At 37.8% G+C, this 20,004-nt stretch overlaps 1 protein-coding gene across 1 annotated transcript in view; it reads left to right on the top strand.

Moving 5' to 3' along the window:
* The window catches only part of suclg2 (succinate-CoA ligase GDP-forming subunit beta), a 159,951-nt gene that overhangs the window by 93,193 nt on the left and 46,754 nt on the right, over nt 1–20,004 (top strand). The window contains exons 8-9 of the mRNA XM_038291821.1: nt 2,724–2,885; nt 4,767–4,909. Coding sequence (XP_038147749.1) covers nt 2,724–2,885; nt 4,767–4,909 — 305 coding nt within the window. The remainder of the gene's footprint in view (nt 1–2,723; nt 2,886–4,766; nt 4,910–20,004) is intronic.

Genomic DNA, 20,004 nt, shown 5'->3' with positions numbered 1-20,004 from the left:
ATCAATGATGCTAGTGGCATGAAAAATTTTCCTATTGACATCTCAGATCAGCCAATTTACACAACTAACCTGAGTCAATACCCTGAACAAGAAGCCGTTCTCAAAGGGTTGCGATTAGACATCATTAGTACATGCATTGGATTTTTCCATTTATGAGTTAAACCTTATTTTTTTTATCATCATGGTATAAGTGTCTGTAAAATATTTTATAATATGAGAAGCTGTGACTTTCTCAGGGTGACAGTCGCTCAATCAGTTTAAAATAAATTATTTACCTACTTCTCATTGTGTAGCCCATGAGTGTAAACTGAGCCAAAAGATTTCATTGCAAACACCAATCCTGGATGAGTGTCATATAGTGTTTTGAGTTCAGTTCAGTTTGTTATTCAGGTGATCACTTATAAGTACCTTGGTGTTCACCACAATAACACACTGGAATAGACTCACAACACTAAGGCTCTCTACAAAAAGGTTCAGAGCAGACTCTTCCTGCTGACGACACTGGAGCTTGTTTATTTTTTAAGTCTTCACTATTATGTTATTTTTATGCACTCTTCTATAATCTTTTTGCTGATGTAAACACCAGAATTTCCCCATTGTGGGAGAATAAAAAAAAATATTTTTTTTTAATTTTGTAGATTCCTGGTGTTTTTAAGCATATTTTTGCAGGAAGTTAAAATATAACTGAAATGATCATCATTGGATTTCACACAAGCCTTCAAATTTATTTACCTTGCATAATTTGTTTTATTTATTTTTTTATTTAACCTTTATTTAATCAGGAAAAAAAATCCCATTGAGATTAAAAACCTCTTTTTCAAGGGAGTCCTGGCCAAGAGAGATACATTAAAATAAATGACAGGTACAAAAAACAAAAAAAAAACAAAAAAACATATCAAGTAAAACAATTACAGATCATTTAGGCTGCTTCAAATTGTTTCACTTTCTACTTAAAAGCATTTAAAGAAACAGCTGATCGTTGGATCTCAGGGCAGAAGAAGCCATGCTTTTCAGTGTAAGTAAAGTACAGTGTAAAAAAGTACTATTGTAAGAGGGCAGTAATCCAGAAGGGCCTTGTAAATAAAAGTGTACCAATGACACTACCTTCTTGTAGAGAGGGAAGGCCATCCCACCTGAGAGTACAGGTCACAGTGATGTGTCATGGTTCTGCAGTTTGTGATGAACCTTGATGAAGCATGGTAAACAGACTCCAACATTTGAAGACATTAAAAAGTAGCATTCTTATAAAAAAGGCACCATAATCTAAGACCGATAAAAATGTGGCAGAGACGAGGCACTTTTAAGAAAGACCTGTCTTATTACGAAAGAAGAAGCCCAGTTTAACTTTGAATTTCTTAACAAGTTTATCAATAAAAGGTTTGGAGTTGAGAGAGTCATCGATTCCAATTACCGTACAAGTTTTTTACCTCATTTTACCTGCATGTTTAAAATAATCAGCTCAAACATTGCCCGAGTATAGTTTTTCCTTTTTTTCTCCTTTCCTTTTTATTGTTATTACACTGTCACAAGTACAGAGCAATGAAATGATCTCTCTGGATTTAACCCATCCCCTTAGGGAGCAGTGAGCTGCCATTGTGCGTCGCTCGGGAAGCAGTGTGAGGTTAAGGGTCTTTGCTCAGGGAGCCAGAGAGCAGTCTGTGGGAATGGGGCTTAAACTCAGAACCTCTGGATTCCAAGCTCTATGCCCTAAGCACTAGGCCATCACTCCCGACAAATGTTTAAAAAAAAGTTAGTATCAACTAGCATATTTATCTTCCAGTGATTAAATCTATCCTTATAAATTAAAGAAAAAAAGCCTCATTCTGACTGTTTTCTGTAGTAAATCTGCACATTTTGACACGGTTTTATTTAAAGTGCTGCTCATTCATCGGAAAAAGTCGTTCACACAGTCACTGCAAATCACTTCTCACCTTGCAGTACTGATTTTGTTAAACTCGTCATAAACACTCTTCTAAGAAACATAGAGGTAAAAAAAGCATGTATAAATATATTGTTGCCTCTGAAACTGAATAGCTGCTGTGTGATATATCCTGCTAAGACATAGAACCGCAGCAAGATTCCTCCCTACTTAGATGTCAAAGTCTCAAGAACAGCTTCTTGCTCAAATGTTTTATAAGTAAAACCAATATATGTTTTCAAGAGTTTATTACTTTTGAATGTCGTTAGGAAAAATGACTTTAATTCACCTGATTTATGCTGTGATATTTAAATATTTCTGTTCTGTGTGCTGCAAGGTCAGGATTTAAGCAAGCTTTGTTAGGAGGCTTCAATCTTGTTCAGTTTATTTAGATGTTGCCAGGTAACACAGTTTCTATCTCACAGGCATAATCCAAACCATAGTTTTAGGTAAAGCTAAAAGTACATCTTTCAAGAAGAAAACTCCTGGTCAAAATCATACCCTACCATAAAGAAAACAGTTTTCCAAGTTTTATGTTGCAGAAAGTTTGCTTTGTGTTTATATCTGTGTTTGGTTTTGGGTTTGCAGACCTTGTTGACAAGTAGGACATTTGTTTGCAACATCTAAATATGTATGGGAAGTTTAGCTATTTTATGCTTATGAAGATATGTTACTTCCAATTTTAAGTGTCTATCTGCCACCCATCTTTTTCCTTTCCCTTGTCTACCATTTTCCAGTTATTTGCTTTTCCTGACTCTGTAACTCTGCCTTCACAGTCCCCTCTTTTGCCTACCTGTCTTCCTAGTGGTTTGCTTCGATGCCAAGATCAACTTTGATGACAACGCTGAGTTCCGTCAGAAAGATGTGTTCGCCATGGATGACATGACTGAGAGCGACGCCACAGAGATGGAGGCGGCCAAGTGGGATCTTAAATATATTGGAATGGACGGAAACATTGCCTGCTTTGGTAGGATATAAACCCTGGAAGAAAATTCTTTCACCTGGGCGTACAAATAAATGAGTCGCTTGCAGTAGAATGACACCTCATGTCAAACGGCTTTAAGATGGTAAATCTAAAACGATGAAAGACTAAGGGATACCAGCGAGGCTCCCATCTGGTTTACCAGCAGCTTTTTGAAGATCCCAGAAATGAATGCTGCCATAACCAATGGATTCTAATTAGCTATAATCTACCCACAAAGTCTCTAGTGAGCCAGATTGTTAGGGTTCTCATTAAAGGCCTTCTCTCTTGTCATAAAGCTTTTACAGTTTACAGCAGCCCTAACAGGTGCTCTGGCTCCTTACCCGGTAGCCTCCTAAACACATTGAATGTCTGTCAACACTTCTTCCCCCTCTGAGCACGACCGCTCGCCCCCAATTCCTCATCCCCAGCTTCCACTCTTTTAAAGTAACAACAGCTTTTAAGACCCTGCAGCTTCCTTGAGAGCTCCGCAAGGCACCAAAGTGACAGCTGTTAAAGCAAATTTCCCTTTTACTGAGACCTCAGTCGGGGAGCTTGCCAGGACGCAAGTTCAGCTTGTCTAAACCAAATGAGGTAAGACATACATGTGCTATTGGACGCTGCACAACCCAGCAGGGTAGTTGTACAGGCACTTAGGTAAACGATGACAGTCCTTTATAAAAACCTGCAGTCTGTACTGTAAATGTTTTCTCTGTGAGGTTAAGAGATGAGGTTGGATTTCGATGTTTCTGGTGAGAGCATTTCTAGTTTCCTTTAGCTCTTCAATCTAATAAGTGTTGCTCTAATTAACAAATATTTTAGCCAACACAGTATAACATACAGGGGATTCTCCCTTTTTCTCCTAACCTTTTTAATGCAGAAAAACTAGCTTTATTCTGCCCCTTAAAAGTCACTCCAAAGGTGCTCTGTCGGTTAGAGGTTAGAACTCTATGCAGACTACCATCCACACCAATCTCTCTTATCCATGTATTTATAGACATTGGTTATGCATAGTCATGTTGAAAGATGAAGGAGCAGTCTCCAAATGGTTCCCATAAAAGTTTCAGGCCTTGGAGTGTCCAAAATATGTTGGTATGCCCAATCAGTCTTAGTTACTTTTGCTGGAACTAAGCAAACCAGGTTCAGCTCCTGGAAAGAAAAAAAAATGAGAGAGAGGGGAAAGAAAAAGGACACATATTCTCCCCACAATAAAACTGAGCACTTGAAAAACACAGCCAGGCAAGTTTGCATCTCCATCAGATGCGTCAACACCCGTTCTAGAAAGATCTATCCTTTGCTGGGTTGATGTCTTTCCAAATTACTGGTACATTGTTATAAAAGTAAAATATTTAGTTGCAAGGAAATTTTACAACTTTTCCTATTAATATTTGGCATCCTGTTAAATTCTCATGATGGAACGACTGAGCTCCTAAGTGCAACCTCTAATCTTTAAAATGTTCTCTTAGAAAAAGTCTAAATGCCTGCGGGCTTGGTTTTATGCACCTGTAGCCTTAGAAGGGTTTGGAAAACCTGGCTTTAATTATTTAGATGGATGAGCAAACACTTTTGACAGTAAAGTCTATCTTAAGTTCTTTCTTTTTTTATTTTTGGGGCTTTATTTTCTTTTCCTGAAACCGTGTGGAATTCTTTTTGTTAAAAAATCCAATCTTATTTATATTATTCCCTTATGCATTCCATAGAAAAGTCCTTAGTCATCCAACTTTATTACTCCTAACTTAATTTATGGACAAGTTTATGTTGATTTCTATGAATGTGCCATGATTGGGTTGAATTGAAAGTCAATAGCCTCACCGGAAGAATATTTGTAAATAAAGTTTTGGGTGTTTAGTACTTTACTTTTTCTGATGTTTTTTTTCTTTTGTGCAGTCAATGGAGCCGGTCTTGCCATGGCAACATGTGACATCATTGACCTCCATGGGGGAAAGCCTGCTAACTTCCTGGACCTCGGGGGCGGTGTCAAAGAGAGGCAGGTGTATGAGGCTTTTAAGCTGCTGACTGCTGACCCAAAGGTAAAAGCCAACTGTCAACAAAAGGGCTTTGCTTCTCCATCTCTTGCACAGTTTAACTACATGTTTTAGCCCAGAAGTCAGTCCATTTCCTTACACCAAAGCGTTGCCTCAAACATTTAAGAAATGAAGCTTGATGCCATGTTACGATTGTAAAGGTCATGTTTCTTGACAAAAAGGACCAATTCTTCCTGGTTAGTGCCCTGATACTCAGACAGAAGCACTCATTAGGGAACCTTGGCATTTGTCCATGCTTCACAGAGTAAAACAGACTATCATGTCATTGTATTTCATCATATCAGCCACTGAAAGCAGATGAAATCCATTCTGTGCTGTATCGCTCTCAAAGACGCGCTTTGATAGCCATCATCATGTGCATATTAAAAAACACAGTCAATCAGAAGCATGCTTCTGAGGGCCTCTGCTATAAGTGAGTGACAGCTTGGGCTGTTTTGCAAACAATTCAACTCTATGTTCAGAAATCTGATAAGTCCAGTCTAAACAATGTGAGCCTTGTAGCTATACTGCATAGCTGATTGTGTGTTGACAGTCATCACATCACTAATTCCCTCGCTGCTGTCACTCCCATATCCCCGCACTGATCTCGGGTTGCCTTTGAGTTAGCGGCTCCAGTAGCCCTTTGACGTTTGGAATACAGATTTAAATGAGGTAGAACTGTAGTCAACAGCCCAGCTTTTATTAAAGCTAACAATAACAAACATTTCTTTAGACTTTGCAGCATAGGCTCTGTACTCTGTGTTTCACTCTAATTATGAGCTGTGATGGCTTATTTGCAGTTGTTTTCACCTCATGTGCAGGCGCCAGAATGTGGTTTCAGAAACACCTACCATTGTGTTTGTTTGGGGAAATATCTTTGAATATATAACCCTGCAAAAGACTAATTTGCAATCACAGAACTTCACTTGTGTGCTGCAAAGAGGAAACATAACGAAAGCCCAGTTTGAGAATTGTTTATTTGGTTTTGCGAGTACTGAGATGATGCCCAATGTTGAATGAGCAAGTACAGTGCCAGCCACATTTATTGGACCCCTTTATAATGACTCAAAATAAATAGATGCTTTATTGCAATAGCATGATCTCATCCTAAAAAATCAGAAAAATTAATCTTCTAAATGTTAGAGCATTCATTTATCAGTGAGATTAAATATTATGTTAATAGTCTCTACAGTCTACTTTAAAATCAATTAATAATTAAAAAAATTCAGTTTCTTCCCTAGTTTTTATTCTTTTTTTTTCTGTGAGGCATTTTTCGATTATCTGATACTCATCCTCTTAAATTAGTTTAACATGCCTCACATATCTTCTTCCCACTTGTCGACTTTGCTTCTTTTAACCACACTACCCCGTAGTTAAAAATTGAACAGCAGTTTTGGAGATACATTTAAACCCAAATATTCTCATACGATGTATAAAATTTCAGCCTTTTTTTGTGCTCTTATTTATTTTTAATTACCTTAAGTTAACATCCACTATGATTATCAATAAATAATTTGAGAGCGCCAACATGATGTAAGCTTCTGATTGTAGCTCTTATAATTCCTAACATGTATAAAATGAATCCCCATCTGTTCATGTACTTTAAAGCAATACTTAGAACAATGATGTATGTCTGAGAGCCAGTTACTGTTCTAAGGTTGGACGAATACATTTCTTGACAATCAGAGCAAGCTAATCACATCCTCTTTTTAATATTTTTTTTATTTATATTTTTCTAACCACGTTGTGATTATATATTGTGGGTTTACATGTGTATTCATATAAAACATATTTAGTTATTTTTCTTTGCATTAAATTTTAATTTCAGTTGACATTACACTGCAAAAACTGTGTGTTTGTTTAGTTTATTAGACACTGCTCTAGTCAGAGCTTACTGTCTGTCAAATCAAATGTCTGTTGTTGGATTGAGATATTGGGTTAAACTCTGAAACTTGAGAGTGGAGAAATGGAATAGGAAAAGACATTTGATCACCATTAAAGACAGACTCATCACTCTTTCCCCACATGGACTTATTAATATTATTATTATTATAATGGGCTTTAAAAATAGGTTGGATATTTGCTGAGGAAAAGCTGTAGAAATGGGAGAAAAGAAAAGAAAATCCCTCATGGACAAGAGGACCTACCCTCCTGTTCGTTCATCTCATCATGTCCTGGGCTTTCTCTCCAAACACAGATTGGGTAATAATCCTGCTGTCTGTCCCTCCTGCTGTTGTGGATGGAAATAGCAACAAGAAGCCCCTCCCTAACTCGGGGAAAAAGTCGAACAGGATTGACATTAAAGAGAGTTTGAGGCTCCATTAGCATTTCAACCAGGGTAGCTTAAGAAACCTGCTCTGATCTGCACTGGGAATGTTAATCATTTCATAATTTAATCAAGCGGCTCATTTGCATTTATCATCTGCTTTTTTTAAGGAGGTCAGACTAATGTTTGAATCGCACTCTAGATTTGGTAAACTCAAGAAACCAAGATTTCAAGAGCCACCTAGCAATTGAGTAACAGTGAAGTTTTACATTAGAAACCGTTTTGTGGCTAATGCACCTTAACCCTGGACTCTTACACTTAAATGACTCTTATTTTATTATTTCTTTTTCAGTATTGTGACATTTTGTTCTTGATAATGATTTGAAGGTTTTACTGCATAGTGTGTATTGGTCCAATACATTATAAAATAACCATTTATACTAACTGACCAGAGAAATTACTTAAGGAATCTATTGTGTATGATATAATGCCCTGCTCTTTCTCTGGGAAGGATTTCCATGGGTCTGGGACATTTTAGCACTTTATTGTTTGGAAATTTTGACCACACATTGAGAAGCTCAATTATGAGACCAGGCACCTATGTTGAACAAGAAGGCATGGCTGAAATTCTCTGTATTAAATGAACATAGAGCAAGTTCCAGAGTTTTTTCAGACATTTGTCCACTCTGGCAACAAGTTCAGATGACACCAGTGTTCTGCATTTGCATTGGTGTACAAAAAAAGCCCCACATTATGCTGCTCTAACTGCAAAGAGCTTAGGTTTAGAGACATAATGGCTATTATGAGGTAAGAAAGTTATAAATATTAACTATGCTTTGATCAATGCATCTTGCCTATTTAGCAAAAAGGGGACCAACTTTGGGTCCCTTTTCATTCCTAGGGCAGATCAGATCTCCCTTTATTTGTTAAAAACTGTCCCTTTACTTACACTCTTAAGATTCGACTCCAGCCCTGCTCGTTGCACTAGACTAGTTTTTTATTTTCTTGTGCAGAATCTGTGATGGGGTTCAGGGTGCGCTTGTAGCTGGTCTTCTGTGATCCATCTTCAGAAACAGTGGCCCGTTCTCTCACTAATGCATCAATAATGGCAGGGGCTCAACAAAAACAAACCAGCGGAACGAGAGCGGCCACCAAGTCACAGTGATATCCACACCCAGTGAGACATTGTTTCAAAAATGTTTTGTGGTAATCAAAATGCTTCAGTGTGATTTTGTTTTTGTTTTTTTCTGGGGTCAAATTTTTGTGTAAAACTAATAACCACAATTCGGCATAATTTGGTACGTTTGGAGACACTGGTGACACAAGAAGTTAAAAGCCTTATAACTCTGACACTGCTATGCCTAGAGGTGTGACAATTTGGGTTGACATGATGCAGAATAAATGTAATGTAATGACACATGCCTGCTATCAATTATATATTTGTTATTGCTATTCAAGAAGAAGAAAAAAACTATGAGTTTTATGTTTGCACTGATCCAGTTTAGGCTGGGTTTTAGTCTCAGTTTTTTTAATTTAAATTTTCAAAAACTAGACTCTGTTCAGCGGTTCACACATGTAATTTGGCCTTGCAGTTCTATAGGTATTTACTTTTCTATTTGGGTATGCAAAAAAGTGAGGATTACTTAACATGAGGTGGATGCAGTATATATAAACTTCTGGTTTGAATGGTTGTAATGTTATCTTTTTAAAGTGTTTTTTTAAGTCATTGATGGTCTGCTTTATAAGCTTTTGTTGAAAAAGAAGATGATGAGTTTGGTGCTTATTGTAAGAATAACCTTTAATTTTCCAGATATTTTTGGATGTGTTATTATATACCAATGTGATTTTTACGTGACAAGATTAAAATTATTTATGCCCCATTTAAATGATACACTAGGATCCATATAAATAAGAAAATGGTCCGTAGTTAATGAAGGAAAAGCCCAATTGTAGTGACACACAAAGCATTTTGGTATCTGTCCTCTGTTGCCATCCTCTGTCTCTTCGGGGTTTTTGGTCTCCTTTCCTCTTTCTTTCTCATTTCCCTTCTTCACAGAATTTGCTTTGATGTCTCTGGCTCCTTCTGCTGAGAGGAGTGGAAGCAATATTAGCATGTATACCTGGAGCTGCATAACAGAGATGGAGCATGAGATGACAAAGCCTCCTTTTTTCCTGTTAACTCCCCTTCCCAATATCTTCCCTTTAAACATCCATGGCCTAAAAGATTTAGGTTTTCAAAAAAGAAACACTTGTACTGGATATACTTTTTGTAAAAGCTATATGCACAGGAAATAAGCTGGAACTTTAATAAAGCTGTGGTAAAGGAGAGGAAAAAAATGGCTGGAAGCAAAATTCACGCTTTAAATTGGAAGTTTTATGTAGCTCAGTTGTCTCCACCAGACCATTCCGCTTTGTTTGACTTTACCCCCCCGCCCCTTTGACATATTTATTTTTCATGGTGAAATAAATAGCTGCACTTTCTTCATATCCACGTCTCCCAATGGTTTGTTGACAGAATCGCTAAATTTATTGGGGTTTTTCTCAGATCACCTGTAGGCAAAGAGCATGAGCAGCAAAGCTATACCAACAGCCAAATAACCTTGTTATTGGCCTGTGCCTGTGCCATAGAGGAAGTGGCAGATGGAGTTTTTTTGTCCAGTTTGACATTTATTTTGTTCTCAAGGCTTAGGGCTGTGTTTTGTGATTTCTATATGCTACAGTAAAAGATGGAATTCCTTTAAAATGCTGTTTTCGCCCATATCAGCTATTTTCTTGTGTTTTTTTGTTGTTGTTCATATTAGGTTTGTTGCACAGTGATAATGGAGCACAGTGATGATGTATTATTCAGAGTAATCTGAAATTAGATTCAAATTTACATGTTTTATTACCAGAGCATTGCAGTGGCTGGATGTTAGCTGTTAAATAAACCGCCCCAGTCTAATAAACCAAATGGAGGCATCAGCTTGGTAATCATAGGGGCTAAATTACATGATTCATATGTCTTCCCCTTCAAAGTGTTTCTGCTCACTGTTATCAAAACCCTCATCTGTTTTTTTGAAGCAGAGGCTACTCTTAAAAAAGGTGACATATTTCTGAACTTTTTGGCAGCAGAGTTTGGGTTACATTTAAGTTGTATTTGTTGGGAATTCTCACCTTCCTACTCTATTCAGTGCAAAAGGAAAAATAACACACTGTAAATACAGAAAAATGAAAGGGCAAATTGAACAAACAAAATTACCTATAATCCTTCCCTAGTGTTATTGTCATGTGCAATCAGTTTTGCTATAGGGCTACATTACAACTGGTATATTGAGCCAGTTTTATTCAGTACCATACGTATCTTCCGTATGTTAATCTGTTTTTATTTAATTCTCTTTTTACTGAAGATTTTAATATTTCTTAATCCGCTTAGACGAGCCTAAAACCTTCATAAACTAGTCTTGATGCATTTCTTCTATCCCTGCTATGAGCCATATTCCTCCAGGAGGAAGATTTTACGTTGACAGAACACAAAGATTGAGACACAAAAGGAATATAAGGAGACATCAAGGTGAAGCAGGATGGCAGCATCATGCTGAGATTCTATTTCACTCCCAGTTGTCCTGGTTCTAAGTGGGTGTAATGAGGAGGCAGGACTACCACCAAATTGTCTACCCTAATTAAATCTACATGGTTTATAGATAACAAAACTTGGTATCTGGATGGGAAAATGATCCCAACCAGACTTTAAAGAGGATTTTTCTAAAGAATAAAGCAGAAACTGTTCAAATATCACACCAAGTCTGAAGGAGGAAACTGTCCGGTTTTAAAGGACTCTCTCATTTCTAATGAGACGAAAGGTCAAATGTTCAGACGGATTGATGCCAAAAGCATTTTGACGGAACCAAATTGTGCAGTTTCTCTGAAGCGTACTGACAGTTATCCAAATATTAGTTAAAGTGTATGCAAATACTTTATGTTTTATGATTTTTTTTTGAAGATTAAAAAGTGTTTATCATGAATTTAAATACATGAATATAAACTCATGGACCCAAGTGTTTTTCTAAAGGGATGGGATATATTTGATTTGATCCAGACAAAAACTAACCCTATTATTACATTCTTGCCCATTCCTTTGTGCAGACCTTTGACTCCAGCTCTACCCATATATGTGCAATCTTTAGTTTTTGCTGCACTTTGTTTTGGAAGAAGCAATAGGTACCTCCCACAGTGCTCCATCCCCTATGGCCCTGAAACAAAATGGCATACAATTTTACTGTGTTTTACTTTCCATCTCAGTGGCTTTGCCTCGCCTTACCTTTGTTTCCTCTTTAACCACTTTCTTCATTATGGTTTCACTCCTTTACCCCATCTTTCTTTTCCAAAGGGCGCAGACTGTGTTTACTACATTCCCAACATTTTATTTTTTTACAGAGGAAATAGATACCATTTGCTACTATTTATTTAGTTGGGTATAACTGCAGATATATACAAGGAGAGTAATGCCAAAGCGCCTGCATCGGTGGTCTCATCATCCTGTCTTGTGTTTTCCTTCGTCTATTTCTAACTCTCTTTGGTCCATCTTTGAACCTCTTTCCCTCCTCATGCCTCCCCTTTTCTTAGCTGTTGCCTTTCATCTGGCTAAATCCTGTTAAACTCATAGCAAGAAGCTCCCCTTAGTTTCATGGCTGCTAGTTAAATCCTTCAGGAGCTCAGGAGCACGCCTTTTTCATCCCATTGTCACCGACACCGGATCCCATATCTAACATGCTTTAACATGCAAGATTTTGCAGGACGACAGAAGCTCCAGTCTGAGCAAGATGAGAGAATGTTTTTTCTATAAAGTCTGCTACCCTCAAACAAAGAATGATTTCCACTGTTTGCTGAAAAGCTATTTCCTCTGGGTTTAGAAGTATATCATTCTGCTGGAAATCCCAAGTAAACAGGTGAAAATGCTTACTCGTGTTCTCACCACCTCATGCATCCGCCTGTATTCATGTGTAGCCCCCCTGGGACCTGCATCACCTTTTAATCATTGGACTTGCATGTGATATAAAAGTCCTAAGCTGTTTTATTTAGGAGGGAATGAAATCACCTCTCTGTCTGGAGCCGCAGGCCTGTGGGAGATCCTTCTCCCATGTGCAATAAATACAAGCAGTACAAGCGAGAAAAAGAAGAAAGCAAACTACCCTGATAATGGAGTTCATTCTCAGTGTGCAGAGTATAACACAAGTACTAAATAGGGGACCAGCCTTTCGGGGACGCATACTTAGTCCAGCAGACACACTGGGGCTGCCATGTTGAGGCCAGACAACAAGAGAAGTGAACATTGCTTTTGACAAGCAGACAGTTTGTGTGTTCTTGGGGAGCAGTAGCTCTGGTTGATATATTTCTCTTTTTTCTTTCAATTATGTGCTGTATTGGTCACTGTATTGGTTAGCCATTATGGGAGAGAGGCTATACCTTATATAATGGTTTTTCTGGCAGATTTGCTTACGGTGCAGTAAAATCTTATAATGACAGCTATAGGGTTGGGATTGTGTGCATTATCGTCTACCAATGCTCATTTAAACCAACCCTGCAGTAATGGTAGCCTATGCTTTAGGCTAAGCCCGCTGTACACCAGCTCTCTGTTAGTCATTGAAATGTTTCGACTCAGAGCATGGTAAATCGACTACGTGTTTGTTTATTCTATGCACCCGTTTTCATTTGGAATGCAGTGATTTGAGCATGCATTGCTGCAGGTTTCAAGGTTTACATACCAACCTGTGCATCTTTAGTGATGCACGCATTTACTGTTTAATGCATCTCGATTAAAAGCATTTTACACATCTACCAGAAATTTCAGTTAATGTTAGAGTGAAACACTCTGGCCAGCTTAAAATGTAAATAATCCAAAATACCAAAAGCTAACGGCGTGGTAGTGTAAAAATATTATATAAGTTATCTTGAAAAATATTTTCTAACAAGGCCTATTGTTATACTTTTGTGTCCATAAGGTGCTCCCATCAACCAATCACGGAAACAGAGCAATAATGTCTAGTTTCCATCGCTGCAGAAAGGGTCAGCTGTAATATTAAAGGCAAACAATGTAAGTCTGCACTCTTTGCTGAAGGTTAATTTAAAGAAGAAAGCCAAATGTGTAGAGCTGTAGCCTGGAGCAGATGATCTGGCGAGTTGATTTGCCCTTTAGGGAACCAATGCCCTGTCCACCGTCTTCTCCTTTTAATCTGCATTAGAAGGGCACAGCATGCTTTTAAACTCTTCTTATTTCACTTCGCCATCAGTCAACAATGTTATTACTTAAAAATTATGTTTGCATAAAGAGCATGAATTGTTGATTTATTCACCTCACTTCTGCACCTTGTCTTGGCACCAATTTGTCCCCTGTTGATTTTCACACAACTTTACACACACACACACACACACACACACAAATAGAGAGAGACAAGTCCCATGGTTATGTCTGATTGAGCTTCCCCCGTCTGCCATTCCTCATCCCCCTGAAATCAATAGAGGATCTAGGATTGGAGCTCAGACTAATTGAGCAGTGTGCTCCTTGTTCTATTATTGCTTCCAGGAGCATTTTGTCATTGTACTGTAGGACCTGGTTCACACTGTCGGGGTAGAGTTGGGGCAGAGGCAAGGAGTGTTTGCTGACAGGCCCTTTGGAGGCGAGAGGACAGCTGCATGTAACAGAGCAACTTTTTGTTGAAGAGTAAATGTATAGAAAATTTAAAAGAACAATTTCTATGTTTTGATGATTTAAGCATCTCACTAATGCTTGTCAGCAGACAGCAGCACTGACTGTTGACTAGATAAAACAAAATTAACCATATAAGTGGATGAGAGCATATAACTTTTAGGATTATGCATTTTTTTTTAATTGGTTGCCCTCTATAGTTTGAGCTCAATCTTTTTAAGTGGAGGAGTTTAGGTACCTATAGGATACGGTTCAGAATGGATGGTTGGCTGTATTAGGGCCTCATCTGCAAAGTTGTGGGTGTTGCGAAGGAGAGGAGCGATTTATCTATGTTCTTACACCCACCTTTCGACATGACATAGATCACGACCAAATAGAGGAGATCACAGTAATAAACAGCTTAAAGTAGTTTCTTCAGTAGGGTAGATGGGTGCTGAGTTAGAGACGGGTCTTGACACACCATAAACTTGGGGAAGTTTGAGCTAGGGTCTCTCCGCCTCCCTGTTGAAAGCGGTCTATTCAAGATGCCTCCTGTGCCTGTCAATTTGGAAGTTTCCAGGTCATCTAAGCATTAGTAGACCTCAGGGCAGATCCAGCATATCCATGCTGGGTCAGATCCTGACGTTTGAAAAAAGAGGCAGAGAAAGCAAAATAAAGCATTAGCCTCGCTTCACGCAGTTAGCCAAGCCTTGTTGCAAAATGATTATATAAACCAATTATCATTTAGCCGCACTTTATAACAGACGACTGCGACGTCAGCGCTTTGGCGAGAAGTGGTGTCAAACTCAAGTTGCTTTTAGCTCTGGGATTAGGAGAGCTGAGCCCCAAGCTTGCCTACCTTTTTGCATTGAAGAGGAGCTACTGCGCATCTACAATTTATAACAAGAGTTTATGGGCAAAGATTTTTGCGCCCCAGGTGTGAAATACCGCACCAATCTGATAACGAACGAAACAGCTTTACTCGTCACTTAAGATTAAATATTTATCTTGCACATCTAAAAGAATTGTTAATATAGTTAGAAATATTTAGATTTTATAATTTCATTTTTATTTGTTTTCTTGTGTGTTAAGATCATTGAGAGGGTGGGCCGGTGTTCTAGCACCCTCTATTGGCCAGCCACCACTGTTTGAAAGAGAGTGGAGAATCTATCCATCAATACGGAGATGTTTTGTGTAGTTAAACAGTTTTGCTGTGCCCATCGTCAAAAGTTCCGACTGAAGGAGAGGAAGGGTCAAACACTGACTGGAAGAGGCATTTATAGTTTTTGATCTACAGAACCAGTTAGAAAGTGGCTTTAGCACAGTTTGTACTGCTTTTGCTGGGGAAGCCCTAACAGTTATATACCGTCTTGTTTCATGATCTCTGGATACTTGTGCGTTCCTGTGTTTGCTTATGTGAGGCCACTCAGACGCTCGAGTGATGAGACCATTTGTGCTCTCTGAGCCATGTACTGACACCCTATTTCTTTGCTACTTGTCTTTTAATGGGTTTGATGGTCTTCTAAATGTGTTTTTTAATGATTGCATCACAGTTTAATTGCTTTTTAATGTTGTTGTAAATTAATTAGCTCAGTAAAAAGATAAAAGCAGTTAACAGCATACCAAAGCCTTACCTGTTTGCCCAGACTTGGTCAAAGTGTGTTTTACATCATTAACTAAGGTGTGAGACAACGTTTGCATGCCCTCAAGAAATATTATTTAAAAAATTCCACGATATAACCACACATTGGTTCTGGGGTTAAATACAATGAATAATTCACCTAACTTAAAAGTTTCTATTGCCGATATAAATATAGCATTGTACGTCAAAGAAAAAACGTAAATGGGACAGTCATTCAAAAGAGCACAGATTTGTTTTTCACTCAACTCAAAGAACATTTTAATATTTCAACAGTTGTCCAAAAACATTTAAATTCTCAACATCTCAAAGCTAAACATTCGAAATAGGAAATTTTTCCACCAGCTGTGAGGCCTAATTAGCTGTTTTCTACCCAGTATCTCTTTAATTGTCCTGTCTCATCTCAACAGCCTGCCTCCCAGTGCGTTTTGTCTCAGGTATTTGTTGCTTTGTATGGTGAGACATGCCTGCAGCGGTACAGCGAGAGATTATTGTCACTATAATTGGCTTTTCCAGGCCCGATTTGATACGAGCCTCTTGTCTGATCCACACAGTTCTTTATTATCGGCTGTAATGGAAAGACAATGAGGCTCACATGAAACGCTCTCCTATCAAATCTTTTGAGAGATCAGCCTTTACATTGTGTTTTTACTCTTTGGGTCAGACTTTTTATGTGTAAAAACACATTATCCTGCCAGATGTTGATATAACATTAAGATATATATATATATATATATATATATATATATATATATATATATATATATATATATATACACAGGAAAGGGAACTTGTACTGATCAAGACACTACAACACTAAGGACATAATGTTGTTTGTTAATTAAGTACTAATTGATCTCACATTGGTGAAATTTACCTCTGCCATCATGTGGCGCCCCCTGGGAGCAGTGTGGGGTCAAGGGTCTTGCTCAGAGACCCAGAGCGGGAGTGGGGCTCAAACTCAGAACCTCAGGATTCCAAGCTCTATGCCCTAACCACTAAGCCGCCACTCTTCAAGCAATGGCAGCCTAAGTAGTATTTGATTTTGTACCTTCAGTTTCTGCAAAAACTCACTCACATTTATTGCTGGAAAATATATGGGAAACGTTCTTTTAATTTTTTTCTGACTTGGTTATCATATTTTCTTCTTGAGTTTCTATCAGACAAACAAATACACTATTGGTTATATTTCCTGAAAGGTCCATTTAATGTTGTTTTATTAGCCTTAAGACCTGCAGTGATTGGTCTTAAAAACAGTACTTCCATTCATCTAGTTTACAAACCAAACCAAGCATTGAGCCTTCTGATGTTTATTTTTTCCAAATAAAATAATCACTCATCACAAGCTGTCTTTAAACAAATTTTTCTTAATGAAGGCTAACCTTGTTAAAGTCTTTCCTTTGTTTTTACAGTTTCATTTCTGTACATAATACCATTGATAGCCTTTTATTTTGGTTAACCTGTACTAATAGTAAACTGGTATAGATTAATACAGAAATATAATTTATTTTAAGCCTTTATCTCTGTTTTCTTAGAACTACAAATTCTGGTTTTTAGAACAATTAGAATATTTGGCCTAATTGTATTGGGAGTAATAGCAATAGAGAGACTGATAACTGGTCAGCTGCTTAGACAGTCTGTGACTTTAACAAAAATGTTTGCTGTTGACAGTGCTAGAAACAGCATAATTAAAGGAAGCTTAAGCAGAAAGAAAATGAGTGTTAAAAAAAAGAAGCATCAAATCCATCCTAGCAAGGTTTGTTATGTAAAGCCCATTCAAGAGATTGAAGGATATTTCAACTTCAGCAAGAGTCAGCGCTTCAAGAGCGACCATTCAGAGATGGATCCAGGACATAAGCAATATCTGGTACAGTCTTTCTGCAGAGCCCCACCTCAATATGTGCCGTTACCATTTAACAGAGAACTTTCCAGATGAAATTAAACTTTGGATTTTGTCTAGATGTCAAAAATTTAAAGTCTGGAGGAAGAGTTGAAATTCTCAGAATTCCAGTGTGACGTTACCATAGTCTGCTATGATTCAGGAAGCCAAATCATTCCCTTCTTTTGCTTTATCAAATCTGAGGGAAAAGCAGCAGTCTACCATTAGAACTTAGAGCATATAAAGATATACCCTCTTTTGGCAGGTTTTATGGTTGTCCGGATTTCATTTTGCTGCAGGATTTGGCACATGCTCATATGACCAAAAGTACCAAAGACTGATTTAATGGCCTTGTGTTTATACTTTGTTTGATAGGCTGCAAACTGACCTGGAATACCCCACATAAGATCTATAGAGAATTGTCAAGGGGACACCAATAGTGCTGACACTCGGAATGCCACTTTTTAAAAGGAACCTGGGCTTCCTTCACACCTCAGCACAGGCTGATGCTCTTTATGCCACAGTGCTTCATAGCTGTAATTCGAGAAAAATATAAACAGTCCACTTTTACTCAGCATCTATTGTACAACAAATGGATATATTACTTTATTTTTTTTCATTGCTTCTATATATTTAGCCTTTTTAAGAAACCAAACTTTATTAATTTTATGTATTAAATGTTTGAGATGGATTTACATTACAATACACAGTGAAACTTTAACATTCTGAATTATGTTACAATTATGTTATGCTTTCTTTACTTTTTTGATTGTCTGTTTTTTTATTATGAGCTGCTCGCTATAATCCCCAGAAATATTGACCTAAAATATGTCACTTAGTGCGCAATATAAATTTTTTCACTGATGCACACAAACCCAGCTTTATCTGGAAAGTGCCTTAGACATGGTGAAATTTCAAAATAGAGGATATTTGAAATAGGTCTTGTGTACCTAACAAATTTCCTGATTGGATCGGGATTCCATCTGGATGAAGCAGCCAATAAACAGATTGTATTAGAAATTGGCTCTCAAAATACGTAGGAAACTTTGAAGCCGTCCATAACTGGCCAAAAACTGGCATGTTTGCTCATGAAAGCAACCGTCGACCCAGCCTCTTCCTTAATACACTTGCTCTGATAAAAAAAAACGCAACAATCTTCATTTTATTGTATTCTATGCCAACAAATTTTCTTCCTGTAGTCGATCCGCACAGAGGCTTTTTGGCTTTATTCTGTGTTCACTGTTTAGACCCTGCTTTCTTCTTCCTTCTTTTACGGTACCTTCGATTATTCTACTGAGTGTTGCTACATCACTTACACGTGGCATAAATATTACAACACAGCTCCTCCAAATTCAGGTGGTTTAATATTTATATTTAAACTTTTCTATGCTATGTTTTGTGGTTCTATGGATGTAGCCTAAAGCCTGGTTTATGCGTGATGCGCCTACAAGGTTCACGAGGCCTGCGTGGCCACATTATGAAATTTTAGCAACAAAGCCCCTCCTCATGGTTTTGGAACCAGATGGAAAGCTCTGCTGGAAAAAAACATGGTGGAAAATTCTGACGGCTCCATTCAAAGACGGCTTATGGTTTTAACCACAAATATGACCACAATGAACATATTGTTAAAAAACTCTTAAATAAATTACTATCACTTTTAGATGGGACAAAGAGGCTTTCTTTTCTACTTTTACCATGGACATAATGTTATGTGCAGGCAGCATAAACCACAGGGATTATAAAAGCTGCAAACTCTGTGTTAGTTCGGGCATACACTGTCAAGTATGTGCATGTGTTACAAGAATGACCAGAAGAGCGCTGCAGTTCTTTGTTTTGACCACAAGTGGCAGCGTCATTAGAAAAGTCTGTCATACCTCTTTAAAGCCTGGTTTATGTCCAGAAACTATGTTGTCTGTGTGTGTGTCACAGTTACAGCAGATATATCAAAAATATCTGTATCATACCTGTGACAAGCTAACTGCGACAGACTGCTGTGGGAGTATAACCACCCATTTAGGCCAGCCAACTCTTCTGTACCATTTAATTCACGCACAAGGTGTTTATTTGTTGAAAAAGCCAGTTAATGATCAGTAATTGATAAAACCCAAGTTCCCAATGTGCAGATCCTCCAAATGTTGTTTGGATGCAGCCATAATATAGACAAAATCAGCAGACTATCCCCTTCTCAAAGATAAGAGAACATAAAAAGACTTTTTTTGAAATATTTTTAAAGCATGTGGGCAAAATGACATTGTAAATGTTAGTGCCAGTTAATTTTTGCTTTATGAACTTGTTTGGTAAAATTGGAAATTGACCTGATGAAGGTTGTCCATAAAATAAATGAGCAGTGAAATGACTCCTTCACATATTCGCAGACAGGCAACCAAACTCTGCCTTGTGTTGTTTCATAATTTTAGCTGGATAGGGAACATGTATATAAAAAAAAGGAAATGGGGATGAAAAAGTTCAGTGGACCCCTGCTCCATATTCAAACATTGGTATCCCTGTGTTGATGATAAGCGAAAGCATGTAGAAAAAACCTGAGTATCAGATTGAAAACCAGGAACTGTTAAATCCCTATTTTCTGTCTTGGCAGAAATGCTTGTCTCTTGCTGCAGCAGTCTGCAGTGTTCACCGAACAGCTGAGGCAATGTAA

The sequence above is a fragment of the Cyprinodon tularosa genome, unplaced genomic scaffold (genome assembly GCF_016077235.1).
Source record: "Cyprinodon tularosa strain WSP-4 unplaced genomic scaffold, ASM1607723v1 ctg300, whole genome shotgun sequence".
Classification (NCBI taxonomy): domain Eukaryota; kingdom Metazoa; phylum Chordata; class Actinopteri; order Cyprinodontiformes; family Cyprinodontidae; genus Cyprinodon; species Cyprinodon tularosa.
This window is presented reverse-complemented; position numbering and strand designations above follow the sequence as displayed.